The sequence below is a fragment of the Phalaenopsis equestris genome, unplaced genomic scaffold (assembly GCF_001263595.1).
Source record: "Phalaenopsis equestris unplaced genomic scaffold, ASM126359v1 Scaffold000002, whole genome shotgun sequence".
Taxonomy (NCBI): Eukaryota; Viridiplantae; Streptophyta; class Magnoliopsida; order Asparagales; family Orchidaceae; genus Phalaenopsis; species Phalaenopsis equestris.
Window position 1 is genome coordinate 39,330,015 of NW_018164444.1, and position 23,322 is coordinate 39,353,336.

Here is a 23,322-nt window from a genome sequence, read left to right on the forward strand (position 1 = left end):
GAAGTGTTTCAATTCTATCATATTCCCAGTATTCTAATACACACTGATCACAAGGAATTCAACTTGAAAAGAAATGACATAAATATTTGTTTTGCAAGCACAAAAAGATCCATGTAAACATCCCTAATAACAAATTGAGGATACTGTAAACTTCTGGAGAAAAAAACTGCAAATATAAATTTCATTTTACTACAGTGAACCAAAACAGTATTGGACAAATTATAGCAAGATGCAGTCTTCCTCTTAAACAAAATTTGATGTAATACGGTTTCTTTAGGAAAAAGCAGACCAGCTCTCAGATACTATTTATTTTTCAATGGGTTATTTACATAAAAAAAATGAATAGAAAACAATGATTTCTGAACCCCAAAAAAGAAATAATAAACAGAAAAATTACAACTTATTCTTCACTGCAAATAAGCTCTATAGTAAACCTAACCTCCCACCCCAAATTCAAACTAAAATTAAGCCTGTGAGATTGAACCGTGGTCTTATGAATTAAGAGCCTTTGGGCGATGATGGCTTCTGGAACTGGATTTCTTGTGCCTGAGTGGGAGTTTCTTCAATGGAGGTCTTGGAAATCCATTCTGAAGAGCAGGTTTAATGGGTGAATCTTTTGTGGGCATTAATGGGGGAGACTTTCTCAAAGCAGCAAGTGCTTTCCTCTGCTCTAGCAAGTCTCTATGGTAAGCCTGCAATTTACACTTAAGAAATGAATAATGGCCTAGACCAACTCGTTTAGCTTGTGTTTCGGTCTTATGTGTGTGTTTACTTATCTAACACAAACTTTACTTTTTTATATTTATGCCACCCAAATCTTTCATATCACATAAGAAAATATCACTGTTTTAACTTTTAAAATGAGAAACACACATTTTCATGCATTGGTGAGGCGTCGTATAAATAAAAATTAAAGGGTGGATATGTAAATACATAAGAATTGCCTGGTATCTTCCTTTTTTCATTCATTGAATCTTTAATGTGAGGCCATTTGCATCCAACTCTTTCGCTTATCATTTTGTATTTCAAAAATTTACATACATACCATACACCCCTATGTATTTATAGATTAAACACTTGAAGTTTGATATTTTTTATAATATTTTGCTGTCATAAATTTATACAAAAAAGGTGCAATTTACTTTTTTAAAGTTAGTAATAATGATACTTTTTATATGATGTTAAAACTGAGTTCTGCCCATGCAAATATGAAAGTTTATATGTTAAATATGTAAATAGATAAAAATTATGTGGAACATACCTAAATGGCCCAATTTTTTTTGTATTTTCTGCTTTCCTTTCTTTGCTACAGAAATATTGAAATGAAGATTTGCATGAATACTACACAATTCATAGATATTTACACGTCTAAAATCCAAACTTTAGTCTTACATTTTATACCATTTTACCTATATGCTTCAAAAGGTGTGATTCACTTTTTAAAAGTTAGTGTATTTTTTATGTGATGTGAAAGATTTGAGTTTTATAAATGTAAAAGTTTAGGTGTTATATATATAAATACCTATCAATTATGTGGTATGTATGTAAATGGCCCTCATATAAAAAATGCTCTACAAAATTACAGCATAACTGCTACAATCATAAATATGTCGTACCTGAATGACAAAATTCCGCCTTTCACAGTCCATAAACATGTCCACAGTCCAATTCACTTTCAGCCTGATTCTGTCCCTAACAGTGCTAAAACTGAGTTGGTCTCTGGACGTGAAACGATCAACTTCGTTGAACCAGATGCAGGTGAAGAGATTGGTTATCGGAATATGTTCTCTAATGATCACACAGCCTTCAGGTACATCTGCAAAAAGAAGCAATTAAACAGTGTCACTCTTCTCAGAATAGTAAAATAATAACAATGATAATAATAAATAGAAATAAATAGAGTCTTCTCAGATTAGCCATCGCAAGCGCTCAAGATATTGGACACTTACCGCTAGTAATGGGGAGTTTTAGCTCCGAATAATGAGTCAGGCCTTCCCTCTTATAAAATTCTATTTGATAATCAATGGAAGCATTATTATATTTTCCTGCAGCTTTATTGGCCTCTGCTTCCTCAAAAACATCGAAGCGTCTATAGTGCCGGGATATAGCAAAACTGGCATGCCTCCGCCATAAGAACCTGTAGGACCAGAGGCATATAAAGAATCAGTATGATAATATGTCCAATCATGCCATCCATATTTTCTCTTGAGAATTTAAAGCCTTTTTTTTTATATTTGGTTGTTTAGTCAGTTCATGTCATTTTATGCCTGGTTCAATTGCAATATCTCTTTGAAACCACTTTGGTCGATTAATGTCAGGATATGCCCTGCTCGATCAGAACGCCATTTTCTTATTGTTCTTTAGGCATCTCATGTCGCGATATGCTCAGCTCAACTAAATCACAATATTGATACTTTGGTTTATTTATCTCAGGACCGTTCAACCAAATTATCATTTCTTACATTTTTGACGAGTCGGTTCATGTCAAGATATGACATGTTTGGCTTGATCATTCATATAGACACCCAACACACTCACCACTTGGAAAAGACATTCACTAAGAGACCAACCCAAAGATACACAAATTTATCCTCTACCATGTGATTCGGTCACCTCAATTTATGGATTGACTTTTTGAGTTGACATTTTGAATGATGAAATTATGTTAAGATATACCTGACCAATTCATTTCTCAAGTATATGATATGAAGGCAACAAGTGTATTGTGACTTATAGACATAACACACTTGTTGGGGTCCATTTATTGTCATCGTTATTGTGCAACACATCTGTGACCATGCTTAGTCAATCTCGACCACTTAGTGGTGGTACCAATCAATAAATTACTATTACACATGTAAGTTGCTTCATGCCATTATTTCTACTCAATTTTGAGTTGTGTTGTATTGTTTTCATCGTCAAAAATGGTTATGCATGCACACATGTCATCTTTAAATCATAAAGATTTTACGAGAAATTTGCGCGAGCGTACTTTTATGCTGAAAAAATTCATCCACGTAAATTTTTTTTATATCGATAGATCGTTTCACAAGACGGATTGCACTACCGTATTTAACTAGTTGAGACGATCAGATTAAGCCCTTTCAGGTTTGATTTGGACACCATTTGACACTGTTTGGATTGAATATTTTTGTATTGAAAGTAATATTCATGAACAAATAGAAATATATTTGGCGATCATGTGCTCCTCTAGTTCTGTTAGCTTGCACTTTAGCAACAGGTGGCCGAATTGGGTCGTGAACTCCTCAACTGATAGATCTCGTTGTTGCAAGTTGTGGAGTTTCAGGAACATGTCCGGGCGATCTGTGGTGAGAGGTATTTCTTTTGCATCGTCTTCTTCACCTTTTCCCACAGTTATCTTTCACTTCTCTCCTCCTTTGTCTTCGTAGATTTTCCCACCATAAGGAGATATTCTTCTTTAAATTAATTGTAGTCCTCTGGTATGTTCTTATAATTGAAGATTCATTCAAATTGATTGCGGCAAGTTAATAAACTCATCGAGTTCCATGCTTCCCTCCAACTCTGGAAGGTCTATCTTGATGCCAGTCCTACTGACCTCCATAAAGGGTTCCTTCTCTCGGTCTCTTTTGATATTGGATACCAAAGCTACTAGGATTTGGTATATCTGTGTGTGTGTGTGTAATTTTCTTAAATTCAAATGAGCCCTGAAACAATCAAAACAATTGTGAACAAATGTTGTGTAGAATGAGCAGTTGTGGGGATGCCTTCAAATTCAACTTTCCAGCAATAACCGTGAGAAAATGTGCTAATCTACATTTCCTTTTGAAACATAAAAATAACATCAATTTCTACAAAGGCCATAGCCATCAAAGGCTTAAAAAGATGAGAGACATCGCAACATCTACTTGCAAAGATGTACCAAAAATAAAACTCAAATAGAATAATATAACGGATTGATTTAAATAGTGCAAACATAACCTACTAAAAGCCACCCATAAAAGAGTGATAGATATTTCCTCAACAACATGAAAAAGGGAGACCTCTTCAACATTTATAATTAATGTTAGAACTCTATGTTAATATAATTAGAATTTGACCTTACACCATGGTTCATAGATCATACAAAACCATGATTATCAATAAAAGAATAATCTACATCATTGGAGGTCCTCATCATCTTCATCAACAACAAGAAATGATAACAATGAAATTTATCCAAGAAATCCAATGAGGAATCGATCACCTGATGAAGATCGGATTTTTTTTTCTTTTTTTTTTAATCCTTGCACATGAGATGTTTTTTTAGATAAATTTAAGTTTTACTTGGTAACTCCCGCTTTATCTAATTCACGACCCTTGGATGCAATCCTAGGTGCAACTCCTGCTCTCTCTTTGCCGGCAGATCTAGACAGAATTTCTTTCTCTATCAAAAACACTAGTAAGGAACAGAGACCTCTTAATGGTTTCATGATAGATTCTTAATTATTTTGTATAAGAAATCCTAGTTCTAACTTTTATCTTTTTATTTCCCGAGCACTTCATCTACCTAAAAACTAAAGATCCATAAACTCCTCACAAAACCTAGGTATATAATTCCATAACTATCTTGTTATACCTGCACCAAGATTTAAAAGGAACTCTTCAGTTTCTCTCTTAAGAGTTGGGTTCAGCCGATGATATTTAGAATATATTTCTTAGATAGATAAAATTTAAAAAAGGCGTGCTGGTAGATGGATGGTGTATGCAATCTCACCACTATATTTCTTGAGAGGCTTTTCTATAATTTATTATTGGGCTTTCCAAATTACATTAAGGCAGCATAACTACTGCTGCAGAATCATCCCAATTAGATAAAAAAATGTACAAGTAAAAGTTCAATTTTAAGAGGATTGCTATATAGCACCTCATCATCTCCCCCCCCCCCCCCCCCCCACACACACGCTTAAGGAACAGTTAATTTAGAAAGAAAACAGATGAAATACGATACATGAGAAATGATTAAATCATAATATAAATAAAATAAGCATAATTCATAAGTAAAATTCATGTTTTAAAGAAAATTAATAGTGCATCTTGAGTTTGAAGATAGTACAAGCCTATAAAAAGAAAAAGGGCAATCTTAATCTCCTCACAAACAATTAAAATTCCAGTTTAGTCTCAATGTGACCAATTTAGTCTTATGAGTTTTACATTTCTTTAATTTAGTCACTCAACTATACAAAATTGATCCAAAATAATCCCTCAGACAAAATTGAGGTCAATTTTGTATAGTTGAGGAACTAAATTGGAGAAATGTGATCTCTGAGAATAAGTTAGCCACATATGAAAAGTAATGAGATCCAAGTTTGTATAGTTGATGTCCCAAATCAAAAAGTTAATTAGCAGCATTGCACTAGGCATCCTTAAAAGTGCACTAGGCATTCCACAAAAGGTTCGCCATTTGATACTTTATTCAATTACATGGAGGCAAGAAAAACAAGATATATCACATGGAGGCAAGTAAAATAAGATAAATCCATGTACGATGCTGTAACTTGTGAGTAGTTAATGCAGAAAGACGATAAATCGCTTAAAACAAATGTAAAATATATAATTAAGAAGGACAAAACTTACAAGCACACAATAAAGATTGTGACATTAAAGTAAATATTTTATTAAAACCAATGCGACATGAATCTTGATTTTACCTTTCCAGGACTTGGTACGGATCAACAACAAGCTCCAGTTTCCCATCTACCCAAAGAGAAAATCGGGCATTTGGGAAAAGTCTATGTAGCAATAACTTGGGCACCTAAACAATAGCGTATATAATTAGAAGTTTCATTTTTTAGGTAGCGTAAAAAATTTAAAAAACTCTTGGCTATCTAAAATATCATTAACAGTATAAAAGAAGTGGAGGGTAAGCAAAGGTGCAAGAGTTTGGAAGCCATCCGTTTAACCTCAGAATCATGTATTGGCACAATGAAATGAACGTCTTCGTTAGTAGGAATAAAGCTCAATGTATCAAGTACTCTTCATAACCCATAGATGGTGGGAAACTTGTGTGCAAGGTGTGTTCTTTTTCATATAAATGAAAAGAAAAAAAAATTACACAGCTTGATAAGCATCCATACTCAGAAACAAAACAGCTCATCAACAAATTATATTTGAAAGGAACAACATAAAATTGCCAATTGTCAAAATGGTCAAAATCTTGTAAAGTGACATTCTCTCAATTTGAACACATTTTACATAAGTATTTCTATCCAGTGTGAATGCTACCAAGACCAAACTTAGCATTCTCTCAATTGCATTTTACACAGGTATTTCTATCAAATATGAATGCTAACAATACCCAAATTTATTCTAACCTAAGATTGCCTTTTAAGGATCATCCAAACTATTCAGTCATGTTAATTTGTTGATCGATGGTCACTCAGGTAAATAGATCTGGATAAAAATGCCTTCCAATCTTTACTTTCGATTCTTATTGATGGTTCTTGGTTGCACTTGCTCCAATTTCTGCTAGGTATATTCATTATTTAATTTTTGGATGCGTTCATAAAATTTAATTGAATTTTCAATTGAACATTTCACATAGACCTTGAAATCACTTAACACTTCAACAAGAGTGTATGAGTTTATTATTTTGCAACGTCATTTGTCCACCAACAAATAACAGATGTTAATAAAATGCAGCACAACCGATTCTAGCTGCGTAAATAACATGCTCATAAACACAGTCTCAGGTTGGATCTTGTTATTATGCCACTAATAAGCATCAACTGCAAATACTGGGATTAAGAAGTTGAAGCACAAAACAATATTGAGAAGAAAGTTTTATATACATAACAATCAATTCTTATTTATTTACATATCTTAACTCCTAAACTTCAATTTTTACATATATTCCATGACGCAACGAGTGCGGGTGCTTAAAGCGCCCCGAACCTGGGGCGCTTCTATCTCGAGGGACAGAAGTCCCACAAAGCTTCGCCGAATAGCAGGGCGGGACAAGATAGCAACGCGCGAAGGAGAAAGAGGTGGATGGCGAATCGCGATCCAATGGCTGTTTCACTTACCTTCAACACCCGTCTTCTTCTGGAAGAGTTTTCTTTTGGATTCTTCTTACCTTCCCACTCCCCTCCTTTTTGTGTAGAAGTGAAAGGCTATAATTAGTTGTCCCCTGTGTGTGGGAGGCAGTTCTAATGGAGTCTTCTAATCTTCTGTATGGAATCTCTTCCCTCTTGTTAGAGTTGTATCTGATGACAGATGGTGTTTCGGTTGTATTCTACTCCGGGGCGGTGTTATAAACTTCCATTATCCTTTGCTTCTTCTCACCGACCCCTTTTCCTACCTCTTCGCTAGCTACCTACCACCCTCATACGCCTCCACCACTCTACCGCCACTTTTACTTCCCCCACAACCTTGTCCTACCTACCTACAACCAACCAAACACCATGACAATTTACCCAAACAACCACTCAACCTTTCTCACCTTGACCTACCACCCCACTGACGTCACCACCGTCTTCAAACATTCTCCTACATCCCAAACCAGGGGATTCATCTATTATTGTATTTCCTTTCTATTTGAGTCGTATTATAATCGTATTTCTATATTAATAAAAGTTTGTTTTTGTGTCCCACTATTCTTCCTACTAGTTCCGTTATCATTTGATATCAGAGATAGCTCAACCCTAGTACTATCCTAGGGTTTCCCAACATCAGCCCCTACCCAATTCACCTGCATCAATTTTTTTCCTTCTAATTCTCAACCCTAACTATGCCACCACGGAGAGATGCACCATACTCAACCCGGAAAGAGATTCAACGAGAAATCTGTTGACTACAATGAAGATTAGCATAGTTGGATGACGGAAACCAGGAAGAGATTACCTTCGATCGTGATCGAGAGAGTCGAAGGGAAGACACGGAGGAGGAGATTAATCTGTTCCACTGGGAAGATCACAGTGACAGAACATCAGTCGCGCAGCTTTGGTATCCAATATCAAAAGAAGCCGAGAGAAGAAACCCCTTATGGAGGTCAGCAGGACTGGCATCAAGATGGACCTTCCAGAGTTGGAGGGAAGCATGGAACTCGATGAGTTTATCAACCCGCTGCAATCAGTCAAATGAATCTTCAAGTATAAGAACGTACCAGAGGACAGTGAGTAAAGCTAGCTACAATTAATTTAAAGAAGAATATCTCCTTATGGTGGGAAAATCTACGAAGACAGGGGAGGAGAGAACGAAGTGAAAGATAACTGTGGGAAAATGTGAAGAAGACAATGCAAAAGAAATACCTCTCACCACAGTATCGCCGAGGCATGTTTTTGAAACTCCACAACTTGCAACAACTAGATCTATCAGTTGAGTTCAAGACTCAGTTCGACCACCTGTAGCTAAAGTGCAAGCTAACAAAACTAGAGGAGCACGTGATCACCAAATATCTAGGAGACCTAAAGCCCGCCATTAGCAATGTGGTACGACTACAACCATACTGGATGTTGGGGGATGTCCAGACAGTAGCCTTGAAGGTAGAGAGGCAATAGAAGCAAAGCAGGCAACAGTCATCGTTCAGGCCACCACCTTCAGCTAAGAAGTCATCTACAACTTCTACAGCCGACAAGGGTACCTCGGGAGAAAATAATAGAATAGGACAAGAGATTGATAAGACAGATCGGAGCGGAAAGAAGCCAAAGAAAGGTAGTTCCTCCAATACAGTGCCAGTCAGATGGAAATTTATATATTCTCTTAGCAGTGGACTATGTATCCAAATGGATAGAAGTTGTTGCTTTACCTCGATGTGATGCTCAAAGTGTTGCAAAATTTTTGAAAGGAACATATTTTGTAGATTTGAGATGATGAGAGTTATCATTACTGATGGGGAAAGTCATTTCAGAAATGCCATAATGGAGAAGTTATTAAAGAAATATCATATAAATCATAGGATTGATACTGTTTATCATCCTCAGACAAGTGATTTGGCTAAATTATCTAATCGGGAAATTAAAAGAATTATGGCAAAATCTGTAAATCCAACAAAAATGTATTGGTCAGTCAAACTTGACTATGTTTTATGGGCTTATAGGACTGCATACAAAACTCCTATAAGAATGTCCCCATATAGACTAATATTTGGGAAAGCTTGTCACTTACCAGTTGAACTTGAACATAAAGCATATTGGGCGATTAAAGAGTTCAATTATAATTTGAAAGATGCTAGTGAAAAGGTTTTTGCAATTACATGAGCTTGAAGAGATAATGAATCTTATGAGAGTGCCAAAGTTTATGAAGAAAAGATGAAGATGTGGCATGATCAATGGATTCTTACTAAAAATTTTTAGTCAGGGCAACAAGTTTTGCTATATAATAGAAGTTGTTGCTTTGATGGTGGAAATCAGAGGAGAGTCCAGAAGAAGTGCTTCAGCTCCACGAAGGAGGAGAAGCACTAATCGTACGACGAATACTGCAATCCGAGCCCGAGTGGGATCAATCTTGGTTAAGGCATAATATTTTTCGCACCAAGCGCACCATCAAGGGGAAGGTCAGCAACCTAATCATCGACGGTAGGAGATGCGAGAACATGGTGTCCACGCTCATGGTAAAAAATGTTAAGATTGGCCACAAAAGCATCCCCAACCATATTCTCTTATATGGCTGAAGAAAAAAAGAGATGTGTGGATCAACAATGTCTAGTTGATTTCTCCATCAAAGACCAGCTACACAAATAAGTATGGTGCGATGTGGCGTCTGTCACATTCTGTTAGGTAGACCTTGGCAGTTTGATCGTAAGACTCAACACGACAGGTTCAAACACACTTATTCTTTCCAGAATGATGGAAAACATATAGTTTTATTACCTACTAAGAATGCAAAAGTTGGAGAGAGAAAATAAGAGGGGAATTTCTTAGATTCAAAATTTACTTAAATGATTGAATTTAACGAAAACACTAACACAACCTAGGCATTTATAGAAGAGAATAAGCGAGTATGATTGAATGATTATCCTTGATTTTAGCCATCCCTCCTAAAGTCAAGGCATCTACTTAGAAGAAGGATTAGAAGAAGGATAACTATGAATGCCTATATAATAACTTAAAGGGTAAGAGCACCTCCTTATCAAAAGCAAAGATTTATCTATTTTGTTCAGAGAATATTGTAAGTTTGAATATTTTGGGTTGTAATTTACTTGGATCTTGCATTACTATCTCCTTTGTAGTGTGCCTTTTAAGGTAGTTATTTCACAGACCCTGTTAAATTTGCTTTAGAATTAAGTTGATAGCTCCTAAATCAATACTCTCATCTTAGAAGCAATATGAATCTTCAAGTAGTTAGAGATGTAAATCATCTTCTAGCTCTACTATTACATTTGTGATGGCTTGACTTTGCATCGCTGTTTCCTTTTATGTGCTTTGCCTTGGATGGCAAGGAGCTAGTTTCATTTGTTCTTGTCGGGATGGGAAGAAAGCTTCTTCTCCTGCTCTTGCTGAGGTTAGAAACAGGGCTTCTTCCACTAATGGCTTCTCATAGCTCATTTTTTGTTCCAATACTCCAAAGTTTTTGGATGTGGAGTGTTATTGCAAATAGATGGATGCAGAGGATCTCGTACCTTCAGCAGATGGTCACAACTCTCTGTGTCCAATGTGTTGCCCAATAATATCAGATTTTATGATAGATTACTTAGCAATTATTAACATTAAAATCATAATCAAACAAGAATCAGAAAGAGACATGATAAGACTGGTTAAGGTTTGACTAGGAGCTGAAGAAGAATTAGCTTGAACGATAAATCAAGTTGATGAGGATATAACCACAAGGCGTTGGTATGCGACTATATTTGAATAGGAATTGAGATAAACGTATGTTGGGTGATTTAAATGTGTGTTGAAAGGCTACTGAAGTTCTTCTAAGGTCCCCTAAAGGTTCTCATGGAGTGGAGAGTGCATGAAAACACATCCCTAAGAAAACTATAATATCATATTTAAATAATGCTAAAAAGAACTCTGGACCACTCTCCCACAGGTAAGGCCCTAAGCTTTGGGAGGGTGGGCTAACGACAACCAAGGTGTTTTTAAAGTTACATGGTAGACAACAACCACCTATTTGTCATATAATATATGAATGGGATTTAAAAAATAAGCATGGAGAAAAGACACGGCTGCCATTTTTCTCACCATCTCTTCACGTGAGATGGCAAGCATTCAAATGACCTCCACAACGTTCATTGTAAAGAGAATCTACCATCATCATTGGTGGGTGCTAGTTGAAAATAAGGCGTTTTTTAAAGTTACCTTGTGGCCACCGAACACCTATATGTCATTATAATATATGAATGCGACTTGAAAAAAAAAAACCATGAAGAATCATCATGGCTGCCATTTCGACGGACATCTCTGACCATATGATCATTAGGCCTTCAAAATACCTCCACATAGTTCATCATTAAGCAATGAGCATTTCAATAACTTCATAAAAACTCATCGTTACTACGAAATGAAATAATATGAGTTGCAAAGCCCACCATCAATCCACACCTCTAAAGCCTCAAAAGTTCTTGGACAAAGCTGCATAGCATGGGCCCCACCATAATAGCCAATTCGAAAAGGTAAATTCAAACCCCTTGGCCCTCTATTTAAAATAAAAGTAAGCTATATTTTTCATGTTGGTCGGATTTCGTCAATGGGCTCAATTGCTTAATAAGGAATATATTAAATATCTATATAAAAAAAAGGTAAGAATCAAAAGCAACGTGATCTTATGACTTGCTTACGTTCTTCACTCATGATGGAAACATATTCCACTTTTGGGAAATCTTTTGAGAAATGATTATCAAATGAAATGAAAGCATATTCATTAAAATTGCCAAGAAGAAGCAACTTTTTAATCATTTACGATAAATTATTAAAAGAACTTAGAAATACACAGTTTAACCAAATTTAATGTGGGCTAAAATAGTTATTTGCACAAAGAAGATACAATAGAAATTTTTGGAGGCATGAAATAGAACGAAATAAAAAAAGACAGGTTGTTGGACGAATGGGCATAAAAGATTAGTGATGCACAAAAAAAAACTAGAATTATTGCAAAAAAGAAATAATAACAGCCAAAACTGCAACTACAGATTTAGATGTAGTGATCAATTTAAATGAAATACAAATGAAGAAAATATTATCTTAGTTAAAGATGAAGATGCCTTAATGGAGATCTTGTACATGTAGAGCTTATTCTCCCTTTGAATGTGAGAGAATCGAGAGAGGGAGCTCACGATTATAAGGAAAATGAAGCGATAGCGTCTGTTACTGTTTAGACAAATTGAATACCATGGGAATCATGTCACTCATGAAAGAGAGATTGAATGAGGGATTGAGAATAGTGCTTGGCAATATCCGGGTTAAGAAAGAATGTAATCTAAAAGAGTTGTAGAAAATTCTTATTTTCAATAAATAAAACATAGCATCCTCGTAATTATATTTAAAGAAAAAGGGTTTCCAACTTAAATTCCAAGTTGATCCTCTCAAATAATTAAAATTCAAATCAAATCCCATCAACTTACTAAATATAAAGGGAAGGGTATTGAAAAGGATTCTAATTTTATTTTAAATAAGATAACCCTAACAAATAAATATAAATTGAAATTTATAAACGCATATTTAATCTAGAACTAGATCCGGTAATGAGTACAGGTTTGGATCAAATAATTGCATCTACTCCTAATGACCAAAAAGAACTTGCCTTCAAGAAGCCAAAACTATGAAATTATTTAAGTAGATCTGAAGTTTTCATCATAAAATCTTCATGTGTGATCCATTAGCCTTTAGTACGAGATTGATTCTGATGCGGGAGCGGAATAGAAGAAGGTTTTGTGATCCTTGTGATCATTGCTACAATACTGCTATAGTAACACTACTCTCACAACCCATCTGCTCGCCTAGACCGAGCTAGTCCAGGTTTTTCTTTGTTTCGGGAGTGTCAGTTGGTTCCTGGGCCCACTGTTAGTTATCCTATTATTATAAACCATTTTCATGGGACTTTAGGGTGGGTTTTCGGGTGGGTTTTGTTTAGAATAGCCGCCGGCGTCTGTTTTCTCCTTTCGAGGGTTGTATCTGAGAGTTTGGGTGGTGTTCCGACTGTATCCCTCCCCGAGGTGGTGTTTATCTTCTCTATCGACTTCCGCATCCTCCCCACATCACTCCCGGTCACCCTTCATTATTGCAGCCGCCCAGGACAGCATTTCAGTTCATGTTTTCCTACAGCCTCTCAGCCACCTCCCCTTCCATCTGGCATAGTTGTCGCCCAAACCTCTTGTTGCCCTATTGTTCTAGCCCTCCCACCGTATCGTTGCCGCCCAGGGCAGCCAAGGAACATCTTTTTCCTACTGTTCTGCGACTGCCCACCCCAACTCCTCGTTGTTACCATCCATGACAACAACCATACTTGTTATCCTTGCAGTTATGCACTTCCCCCTCATTGTCACCAGTATTCCTTTGTTTTCGCCACACCCGTCAGTCATTCTGATCCACCTAGCCAACTTCCACCACCCTTAGGATGCACTTTAGTGGTGTTTGCTTGCGTTGCATTGTTGTATTTTTTTTTTCATGTGTGTAGATTGTAAGCATTAACTCCGATATCATTTGGTATCAAAGCTAACCTAACCTGAGCCCTATTCAAGGGTTTCTAGCATCCATCATACCAAAACCTATCTCCACTTAAAAAAAATTTTCCCGCCTTACATCACCCTTACACACCTCCTTCCACCTACCCATACCCAAACCTATCTCCACTAAAAAAAAAATTTCCCGCCTTACGTCACCCTTACACACCTCCTTCCACCTACCCATACCCAAACCTCAAGTAAAGATAAATTTGTCATATTTTGACGACCACATGGATCTGGACAAGTTCATCTCATGGATCTGAACCTTGGAAAATATTTTTTAGTGTCAGGATGTCCCACAGGATGGAATGGTTGACCGCCAGCAAGTTAAATAAGAGTGAAATTTTTTTGTGGCAAAATCTGAATACCTACGCCAACGTAAAGGAAAAGACAAGATCACTACTTGGTCAAAGATGAAACGAGAGATATAGCGTCAATTCCTACCAGCTCACTATAGACCGAATATTCAGACTCTAGCTTCATAAATGGAGAGACTACATCATCGGACGACCACCACATCTCACAAGCAGAGTTCAGCCCCAATATCTTATAGCCAGAGTACACCTAGGGGAATATCGAATTTAACCCCGCCCAAAGAGACACTAGTTCGGAGTAGAGAACAGAGGACACCAATCCACATTCTCAAATCCATCCCAACAAGGAAGTGTTTCAAGTGCCACAGATTTACACATATTGAAGTTGATTGCACAATCAGGAGGATAATATATTTCACTAAGCAGAGAACTATTGAAAAAATGAGCAATGACATAATTGATACTGTAGAAGGTAAGGACACAAAGGAGAAGAATCAGCTTCCAATGAATGAGGAAGAAAAACACATAGCTCCAGCTGAGGGCATAAGGGAGACTTCAACAAAATTTACAGTGGTGGTTCAAGATGGTTCAAAGTCCAAGGAACCGACACCAAACATCCGACAACCCCAGATAAGTTAAATTTGGACTTTTCAGATAGATAGGCTCCTTCCTAAGTTGGGCCTACTGAGAGAGGCCCGGTATGTCAGAAATGAGGCTCTTTTGTGCCACCTCGGGAGGATAACATAGAGTTATTCAGACGCTAGATTCAGTTCAGCAGTGGACCACCATCAAATGTTCAGACATGAGGGATGAACCACAGATTCAAAAATCAATTTAGAAGCTTGATGAGGAAGGCGAATTCTGGAGCTAAAGCATTTTTTCTTAGCGAGGTGTAAGCCTCAAAACAAAACTATTAAAAAGTCATAAATAATTCAAATCCAAATTCCAAACATGCCTATACATTACAAACAATCTTTAAAAAAATATAAATCAGTTTAATTTAAATATTAGGAAAATATCACGTATACCTAAAAAAGAAAATTCATTCTAAGATGTGTGTGTGTTTGTGTCAATGTTTAAAAAGGGGAAATCTAGAATTAAGATGGTTTTCCTTAGCGAGACGGGACGAGACGTAAGCCGCAAAACAAGCAATTAAAAACTCATAAATAATTTAAATCCAAATTTCAAACATATTTATACATTACAAACAAACTTAAAAATATATAAAATCAATATAATTTAAATATTATGAAAATATCACCTATACCAAAACAGTAAATCATATATACAATCATCAGATTTGGGAAGCTAATGGGAAACCCACAGGAAAAGCAAAGAAGATTCCAATCAAGTGCGGGTCTGCAACTCACGGGAAGATCATGGAGTGGAAGGGAAAGCGATGGAAGAGTTTGGTCGAAGACGAAGAAGAATACAGTTGAGAAGAAGAGGCTTTGGCATGGACACTAGATAGAGAAACAAAGCGAGCTTCAACAGAAATAAGAATGTTGTGCTTGGAACGACACTTGATACTTGGACGAAACTTCAACACTCGACAGAGAAACAAAGCCGAAGTAAGAATGTTGTGCTCGGAACGACACGAGAACAAAAATGAGGTGTGTCACAAATGCCACAAAGCAAAATGCCCCCAAGGCATACGTCTTATTTTAGGGGTGCAAAAAAGACGAATCGTGCTCGAGCCACTCTAGGCTTGAGTTTGAGCTTGAGATTGATTAATTAATCGATTTTGAGTTCGAGCTCAAGCTGGCTCATGAGCTGACTTATTCAGTATGAAATAGAGAAAAAATATTAATTTAAGCTAATATTATAATGAAATTATTAAATTTCTAAAGGCAATCAAATCTCTATGTATTATTTCTTGTCTATTAGTTTTAATTTCCTCATTATGTATTTACTTTTTTGCTTTATTCTATTTTATTCCTTTCATATTCATTTTATTCGGTTTTATTTCTTTCCTTTGTTGAGCTATTGTAATTGGGTTTAAATACTTCATCTTCTATCAATAAAATTGAGTTGTTTTATTCTGAATTTTAACATGGTATCAGAGTCTAACCCTACATCCATCAGTCATTGGCCTATCGGTTCATGCAGTCGGCACCTCATAGCCGTCAGCAGGTTCTAGTCCGCAGGTTCCCTACGATCCGCTTATAGGACACTTCTAAAGAGAACTACAACCACAGTTTCCAACAGCTGCAGCTTCTACGACGCTTCTCCTCTGGTTCACGAAAGGTCCCGCTATTCTACAGTGCTTCTCTCGTAAGATCATGTTGTTCCACAAAGTCCCTCAAGTTCCCACTGCCTCGCTCTTCTATGGCACTTCGCAAGATCCTGTTGTTCTACTGAACTTATCCACAGGTTCCAATTCTCTAGCAGCCACAGTTCTCTTAACCAACTACCGTTGTTCCGCAGTTTCCTGCAATCCTCTATCGTAACCTTACCAGAGTTCATCGATGGCTCAAAACCTCAACATCCCCTTTGGCTCAGTTGGAAGTAATGGCGGATTCCTCCAACTCTGAACCATCTTCAGAAGGTGTTTTGGATTCCACCGGAGGATCAACTCTAATTTCCGCTCCCTTGCAGACGAGATGATTGAAAACCAAAATGAGTTTCTTAATCATAAGCCATAAATTGAATGGTAGTAACTTTTTTCTAATGGTCCCTAGCGGTGTATTTATTCATCAAAGGATGTGGGAAGTTCGGTTACCTTATAGGTGTGGTTCGTGAGCCTCCAAAGACTGATCCGGCTTATGGAGCTTGGCAAGTGGAGAACTCCATGGTTTTTTCATGGTTGATCAACTTCATGCAGACTTTAAGTGGTCATTCATACATGTTCCTCACTTCAACTAGTGTTACTATAATAACCTTGTCAAGGATAGTGGCTCGGTACTAAAATAACCTTGTTGCATTATAGATAAAATGCGACTTGTACTATGACTATACTTGAGATTCTCCCGCAGACTTATCCCTCTTCCAAAAGATCGTATGTTCCAATTGCTTGTTGGCCTTAAAGAAGACCTTGACGAGGTTCAGGGTCGTATTCTTAGTTGAGATCCTTTCCTTCTGCTCGTGTTGTTTTCACCGAGATTCGTCAGAAAGAAAGCAAGATACTTATCATGCTCGACAATTCTACACCTTCAGCTGAGTCATTCGCTTTGATTTCAAATAATGCTAAGCCCTCGTTCATGTCATCGTCGACTTGTCAACCCACTTGTGATTACTATCACAAGCCAAACCACACTCGGAACAACTATTGGAAACTTCACGGTAAGTCAACATACAAACCTTCGGCCAAATCCTCCGCTGCCAAATGACACGACGAGAACCGAACAAGGCACGGCTCACCCGGCTCCTACCCGGAACATCCCAGAATCCTCCGAATCACTGAAAACCCAGCTGAAGCAATTGATAAAGCTTCTTGGAGCCAATCAAGTTTCTTCAGGGTCATCGACCTCTTACATCCGACAAGGTACTCTTATTATAGCTCTCACCATTTATTCATCTTCTAGCCCGTGGATTATTAATTCAGGAGCCACGAATTACATGACTGGAAGTCCGCAAACTTTCTCAACTTACAATCCTTACTCCGTAAAAGATACAATTAGAATTGCCGATAGCTTTTGTAGTTTCATTATTGGTAAAGGGTTGCTTGCAATAGCAACCGATTTCTGGAATCTGTTTTACATGTTTCCAAGTTGCAATATAACTTGTTATATGCCAGCAAGTTGACAAATAATATTGATTGCATTAGTAACTTCTTTTCTGATGGTTGTATTTTTCAGAATCGTCGTTCGGGGAGGATAATAGGAAATACTAAGAGGATAGCTAGACTCTACTACTTTCAAGAGAAGAACACTAAAAATACAGACAATCCTCTCAAGAGTTATAGTTTTTTATCTGGAGTTATTGAATGTCTCATTATGTTATTGCATTATCGTTTAGGTCAATCATAGTTTCTAATACTTGAAAAAGTTGTATCATTTGATGGTTTTTAATAAAAATCCTTTTAATTTTAATTGTTAGACATGTCAATCAATCAAACATCATCGGGTTCATTACCCATCCCATACTTACACTTATTTCACTCATTTCTCTCTCATTCACAGTGACCTATGGGTACCTTCTCGCACTCTCAGCTACACCAATAAAAAGTGGTTCCTGATTTTGATTAATGACCACTATCGGATGACGTGAGTCTATAATTTAAACGACAAAATAGAAGTTATTACATTTCGAAACTTCTACACCTTCGTTTTAACTCAATTCAAATTTCCTATTAAGGTGCTTCGAACCGAGAATAGTCGTGAATTTTTTAACTCTTTTAGGTGAATTCTTGATGAGTAAGGGCATCCTTCACCATAACTCATATACGCAAACTCCTCAATAAAATGGGGTAATAGAGAAGAAAAATCGTCACTCCTTCGGCATTGCTCGTTTCATTATGTTTTAATCCAATGTCCCGAAATGTTTTTATAACGATGTCAGTCTCACCGTCACCTATCTCACAAATAAAGTCTTCTAAAATTCATAAGTTCTGAACCCCCTTAGTTGTGATGATGCCATGCTTCCCTGCCAATATGGTCTTTTCTACTTTAGACCCAAAGATTTTTGGGTGCACTGCCTTTGTTTGGAGCATTGCCCACAATCTTAGTAAACTTGATCCAAGATTCATAAATGTATCTTTCAAGGGTACTCCGTCATTCAAAAGGGATATTGGTGTCTTAAACATACCAGTAACAAAATCAATGTAAGCGATGATGCCTCCTTCTTTGAAAGTATTATCTATTTTTCTAGTTTTTTTCCCAAGTGAGGGAGAGCTTGAGTTCTTAGACACTATCTCTTATCTTACTCCTCTAGATGTTCCCCCGATTGTTCCCACTACCGAAGAGTCCTCTGTCTCGGTGAGTACACCATCCGGCGAGTTCTTGGATCTGGCAAGTGCATCTTCTCCTCCCACTATCCGTATCTACACTTGGCACACCAGTTTGAATGCTCGTACTCTGGAACCCACTACCTCCTTACAAGACCTTGACTCCACTCTGGGCGACATACACAGCGCGACCCACCTCTAAATGAGAAGGTGAGTTCTCTAAGTAAGATACGCAACCAGACATGCTCCCTCTATTATATGACAAAATATGTCTACTTCAGCAGTTTATCACTGACCTACATAGCATTTGTCACTACCCTAATGTACCATCAAATCTCAGCTACTATTAAGGGTTATCTTGTTGATCTAGCCTGAAAAATGCTAGTAATGGATGAGAGAATGCCCTTTAACAGAACCATAAGGGTGTCTCTTCATAGATCAACGACACCCTCAGGGTAAGAAAAACGACAGTAATGAATGAGATGAATGCCCTTTAACAGAACCATACATAGGGCGTCGTTGATCTGCCTCAGGGTAAGAAAGTTGGGGGTGCCAATGGATTTTCAGCACCAAGTTCAACTCTAATGAGTCCTCTGAATGCAATAAGGCACGATTGGTTGCCAAATGGTACTCCCAGACTTACAGAATTGACTATGAAGAGACATTTGCTCCGGTTGCTAAGTTAAACACTACTCGGGTTTTGTTGTCCCTTACAGTGAATCTGAATCGGCCTTTATTTCAGCTAGATATTAAGAATGTGTTCTTAAATGGAAGGCTTACATAAAAGGTATACATGTTTCTTCCTCTTGGCTTTGACTCTACTGCCTCTAAAGAGCAAGTGTAGAGGCTGCGAAAGTCTCTCTATGGGCTAAAGCAATCCCCTAAGAAAATTCACAAAGATACTCGTGGATCATGGTTTTACTCAAGCTCAATTGGATCACAGTCTCTTCTTTCTGCATTCCTTCAATGCTCAGGTAGCTATCCTTATTGTCCATGTTGACGATATTGTTTTTACAAGTAATGATCTCCCAGCACTGGAGTCCTTGAAACACTATTGCTAAATCCTTTGATATGAAGGATTTGGGATCTCTTCAGTACTTCTTAAGCATTGAAGTGGCTCGATCATCTCGAAGCGTTTGCCTATCTCAGCACAAATATGTGATTGACCTCTTGAAAAAGAACAACCTTCTTCTGCGTAAACCAATGGTCGTCCATATATATCCCAATGAAAAATTATCTGACATTCACAATGTTGCGTCTGTGAACAACTCACTCTCATCATCTTGTAGGGAAACTCATCTACCTCGTCAGTACTCGCCTCGACATAAGGCATGTAATTGGTATAGTGAGTCAATTCATGCATCTCCTATGAACACATCTCCAAGTTGTCCATCAGATTCTCCACTATTTAAAAGGTACATCAAGCTCAGGTTTGTTTTCTCTCATCACACATCTTGGTCTATTATTTTTTATATTGATGCTGATTAGGTCGGGTCGGTTCATGACTGACATTCCACCTCGAAAAATTGTGCATTTGTGTATGGTCACATGAAAAAGCAAAAAAAAGTCTGTGGTTGCTCGGAGCAATGCTGAAGTTGAATTCTAGTCAATGGTCTTGGAGATCTGTGGAGCCCTCTAGTTACGCATCAAGCTTCATAAACTTCGTATGTCAACCTCAGTCTTGTTGCAGTTATTCTATGATAATAAGGTTGTCATCAGCATTACACACAATTCAGTCCAGCATGATCATACCAAATATGTGAAGATTGACAGACATTTCATTAAGAAAAAAATTGAGTTCGGAGAAATTTGCGTGCCTTTTGTACCCTCCAGTGATCAACTAGCGGATATCCTCATTAAATATATTTCTCGACTTTTGTTCGAATATTTCAAATTCAAGTTAAACATATTGACATTTATACTCCAACTTGAGAGAAAATATTAGATTTATAACGGCAATCAAATTTCAAGCAAGTCTCTGGCCATTATTACTCATTAGTTCTTGTCTAATAGCTTTAATTCCCTCATTATGTATTTCCTTCTTTGTTTATTCTATTTTATTCCTTTCCTATTTATTTTATTTTGTTTTATTTTTTTCTTTTAATGTGTTTATTGTAATTGAGTTTAAATACTACATCTTTTATCAATAAAATTGAGCATGTCTATTCCAAATTTCAACAGAAATGATAAATGAAATGAACATTTAAGAGAAATTTAATAAGAAATAATTTGATATGAAATGTAAAATATCTTTTTTTAATATTTTTAGAAATATATAGAAAAAATCTTGAATTTTAATATATTTTAAGTATATTTTCTATTAATTATTTTTTAAACTCACGGACTAACGAGTCCGAGTCAGGGCTGGCTTGAGATTGACTTGTTAGCTCATCGAGCACAATTCACGAGCCAATTACAGAGTCGAGCCCGATCTGATTTGGCTCACCTACACCCTTGCTTCAAAAAGTTGTAAGCCTCGTCTACAAGAATGAGGCATACATCTTGAGGTGATTCTTCTGAACTTGAGGTGAACATATCGAACAATTTTTTACACATACACACACACATATAATTATATAAATGTGTGTGTGTGTGTGTGTGTGTGTGAGTGTGTGTAATATATGCATATATATACATATATACATAAATTTACATATATATATACATAGACACACACACATATATATATACATACATACATACACATATCGTTAATAATCTCAAAATTCGGCAAACTTAAGGTTGAATCAAGCCACTTGATGAAAGAAAACCGGCGAACAAAAGACTGCTCTATTTTGAGGTTTTTAAGTCACTTAAATGATGAAAAAATTATCTATGAATCAAAAAATTAAGATGAAGCGTCCAATAAAATGTTTTGAGATTTTGATCAAATTTACTAAAATTTCACTCTAAAAAATTATAAATATACATCTATTCTCTAAAAAAAGTGATATTTCAAAATAAAATTTAAACTCACGTAGAGTTAGAAGCGAACAACAACACTAATGTTCAAACACCATCACCAGCAACATCAAAGTCCAACTGTTGTTAAACGACTATTGTTGTTATATTATTATCTCCTAAATATTGTTGTCAAACTATTATTATTGACGTTCTTGTTAGACAAACCTTATAATAACAACAAAAAACCAAGCAAGTGATTATAGCCTTGTAATCTTGTCTTCTCTATTTAAGAATACTGAAACAGTGTAAATTCAATTAAATAATAGATTATTTCTACAAGACTAAAACCTATAATTTTTTCCTCTTTTGGGGGTTTTCACCTAAAAATTTTATTCTCTTATCACTTCTATCACTATGTATTTTATATCCTTATTAAGTTAAGACTTAATTTTTCTTTGCAACTGAGTTTTTTCTAGCATGAACTCATATATAACACCAAATCTTTAAATCAAATAAAAAAATAATACTAAGGCCAACTAATTAAAAATAAAAGACAAGTTTATATACATATGTTTTGATGTGATTGCGACATAAAAATATTATACAAATCAATATCAAATACAACAACAATATCAACAACAAGCCTTTATCCCACTAAGTGGGTCGGCTACATGAATCTTTTTTTTCTATTAACTCTAATAAATTAAGATCATTTTTTATAAAAAATATACCCAAGTCATTCTAGGTCTGCATCCATCTTTCTTAACATAAGTCGAAACTAAAACATCTACTCTCCTAACCGCATCATCAGATGGTCAACATTTCATGTGATCAAACCATCTAAGACGACTCTCTCTAATTTTGTTCGCAATAGGAGCTACACCAACCCTATCACGGATATATTCATTTAGCATTTGGTCTCTAAGTGTAAAGCCATTCATCCACCGAGGCATTCTCATTTCGGCAAAACTTAACTTAATTTTATGCTTTTAATTTTATGCTTCTATTAACTTAATTTTATGCTTCTATTTTAAAGGCCAACATTTTGCGCCATAGAGCATTGCAGGTTTCACTACCATTTTATAAAATTTTCCTTTCCGTCTAAACGTATTTGTCTATCACACAATAAGCTCGAAGCATTCCTCTACTTCAACCAACCAACTTGAATTCTACTAATAACATCACCGTCTATATCACCATCACATTGAACAATAGAACCGAGATATTTAAAGCCTTCACACCATCCACCGAGACATTCCATTTATTCAATTTTAGTTCTACTCAAATGAAGGCCTGTGGAACTCCATAATTCAAGTTTTTCATGAGCTCTTTGTATAGACTTATTCGCAAGAAGGATATCATCAATGAAAAACATACACCAAGGTATACCCTCCTATAAATGTCCAGTAAGCGCATCCATAACTAAAGCAAAAAGATATGGGTTTAAAGAAGATATGGGTTTAAAGTTGATCCCTGATGTAATCCAACTAAAATATAAAATATTTGGTCAATCCTCTTATTCGAACACAAGTAACAACTCTAGTATACATATCTTTAATGGTTTAACATCAAATAAAGAAACTTAATATAGAAAAAAC

At 36.4% G+C, this 23,322-nt stretch overlaps 1 protein-coding gene across 6 annotated transcripts in view; it reads right to left on the reverse strand.

Moving 5' to 3' along the window:
• Positions 1-244: 244 nt before the first annotated feature.
• Positions 245-23,322, reverse strand: part of LOC110022525 — a 39,240-nt gene continuing 16,162 nt past the window's right edge. For all 6 annotated transcript variants that reach the window (XM_020721549.1, XM_020721540.1, XM_020721523.1 and 3 more), the window contains 4 exons: positions 5,670-5,773; positions 1,950-2,137; positions 1,617-1,816; positions 245-692 (listed from right to left, as the gene is read on the reverse strand). In XM_020721549.1, the coding sequence (XP_020577208.1) occupies positions 492-692; positions 1,617-1,816; positions 1,950-2,137; positions 5,670-5,773 (693 nt within the window). In that variant the 3' untranslated portion in view covers positions 245-491. The remainder of the gene's footprint in view (positions 693-1,616; positions 1,817-1,949; positions 2,138-5,669; positions 5,774-23,322) is intronic.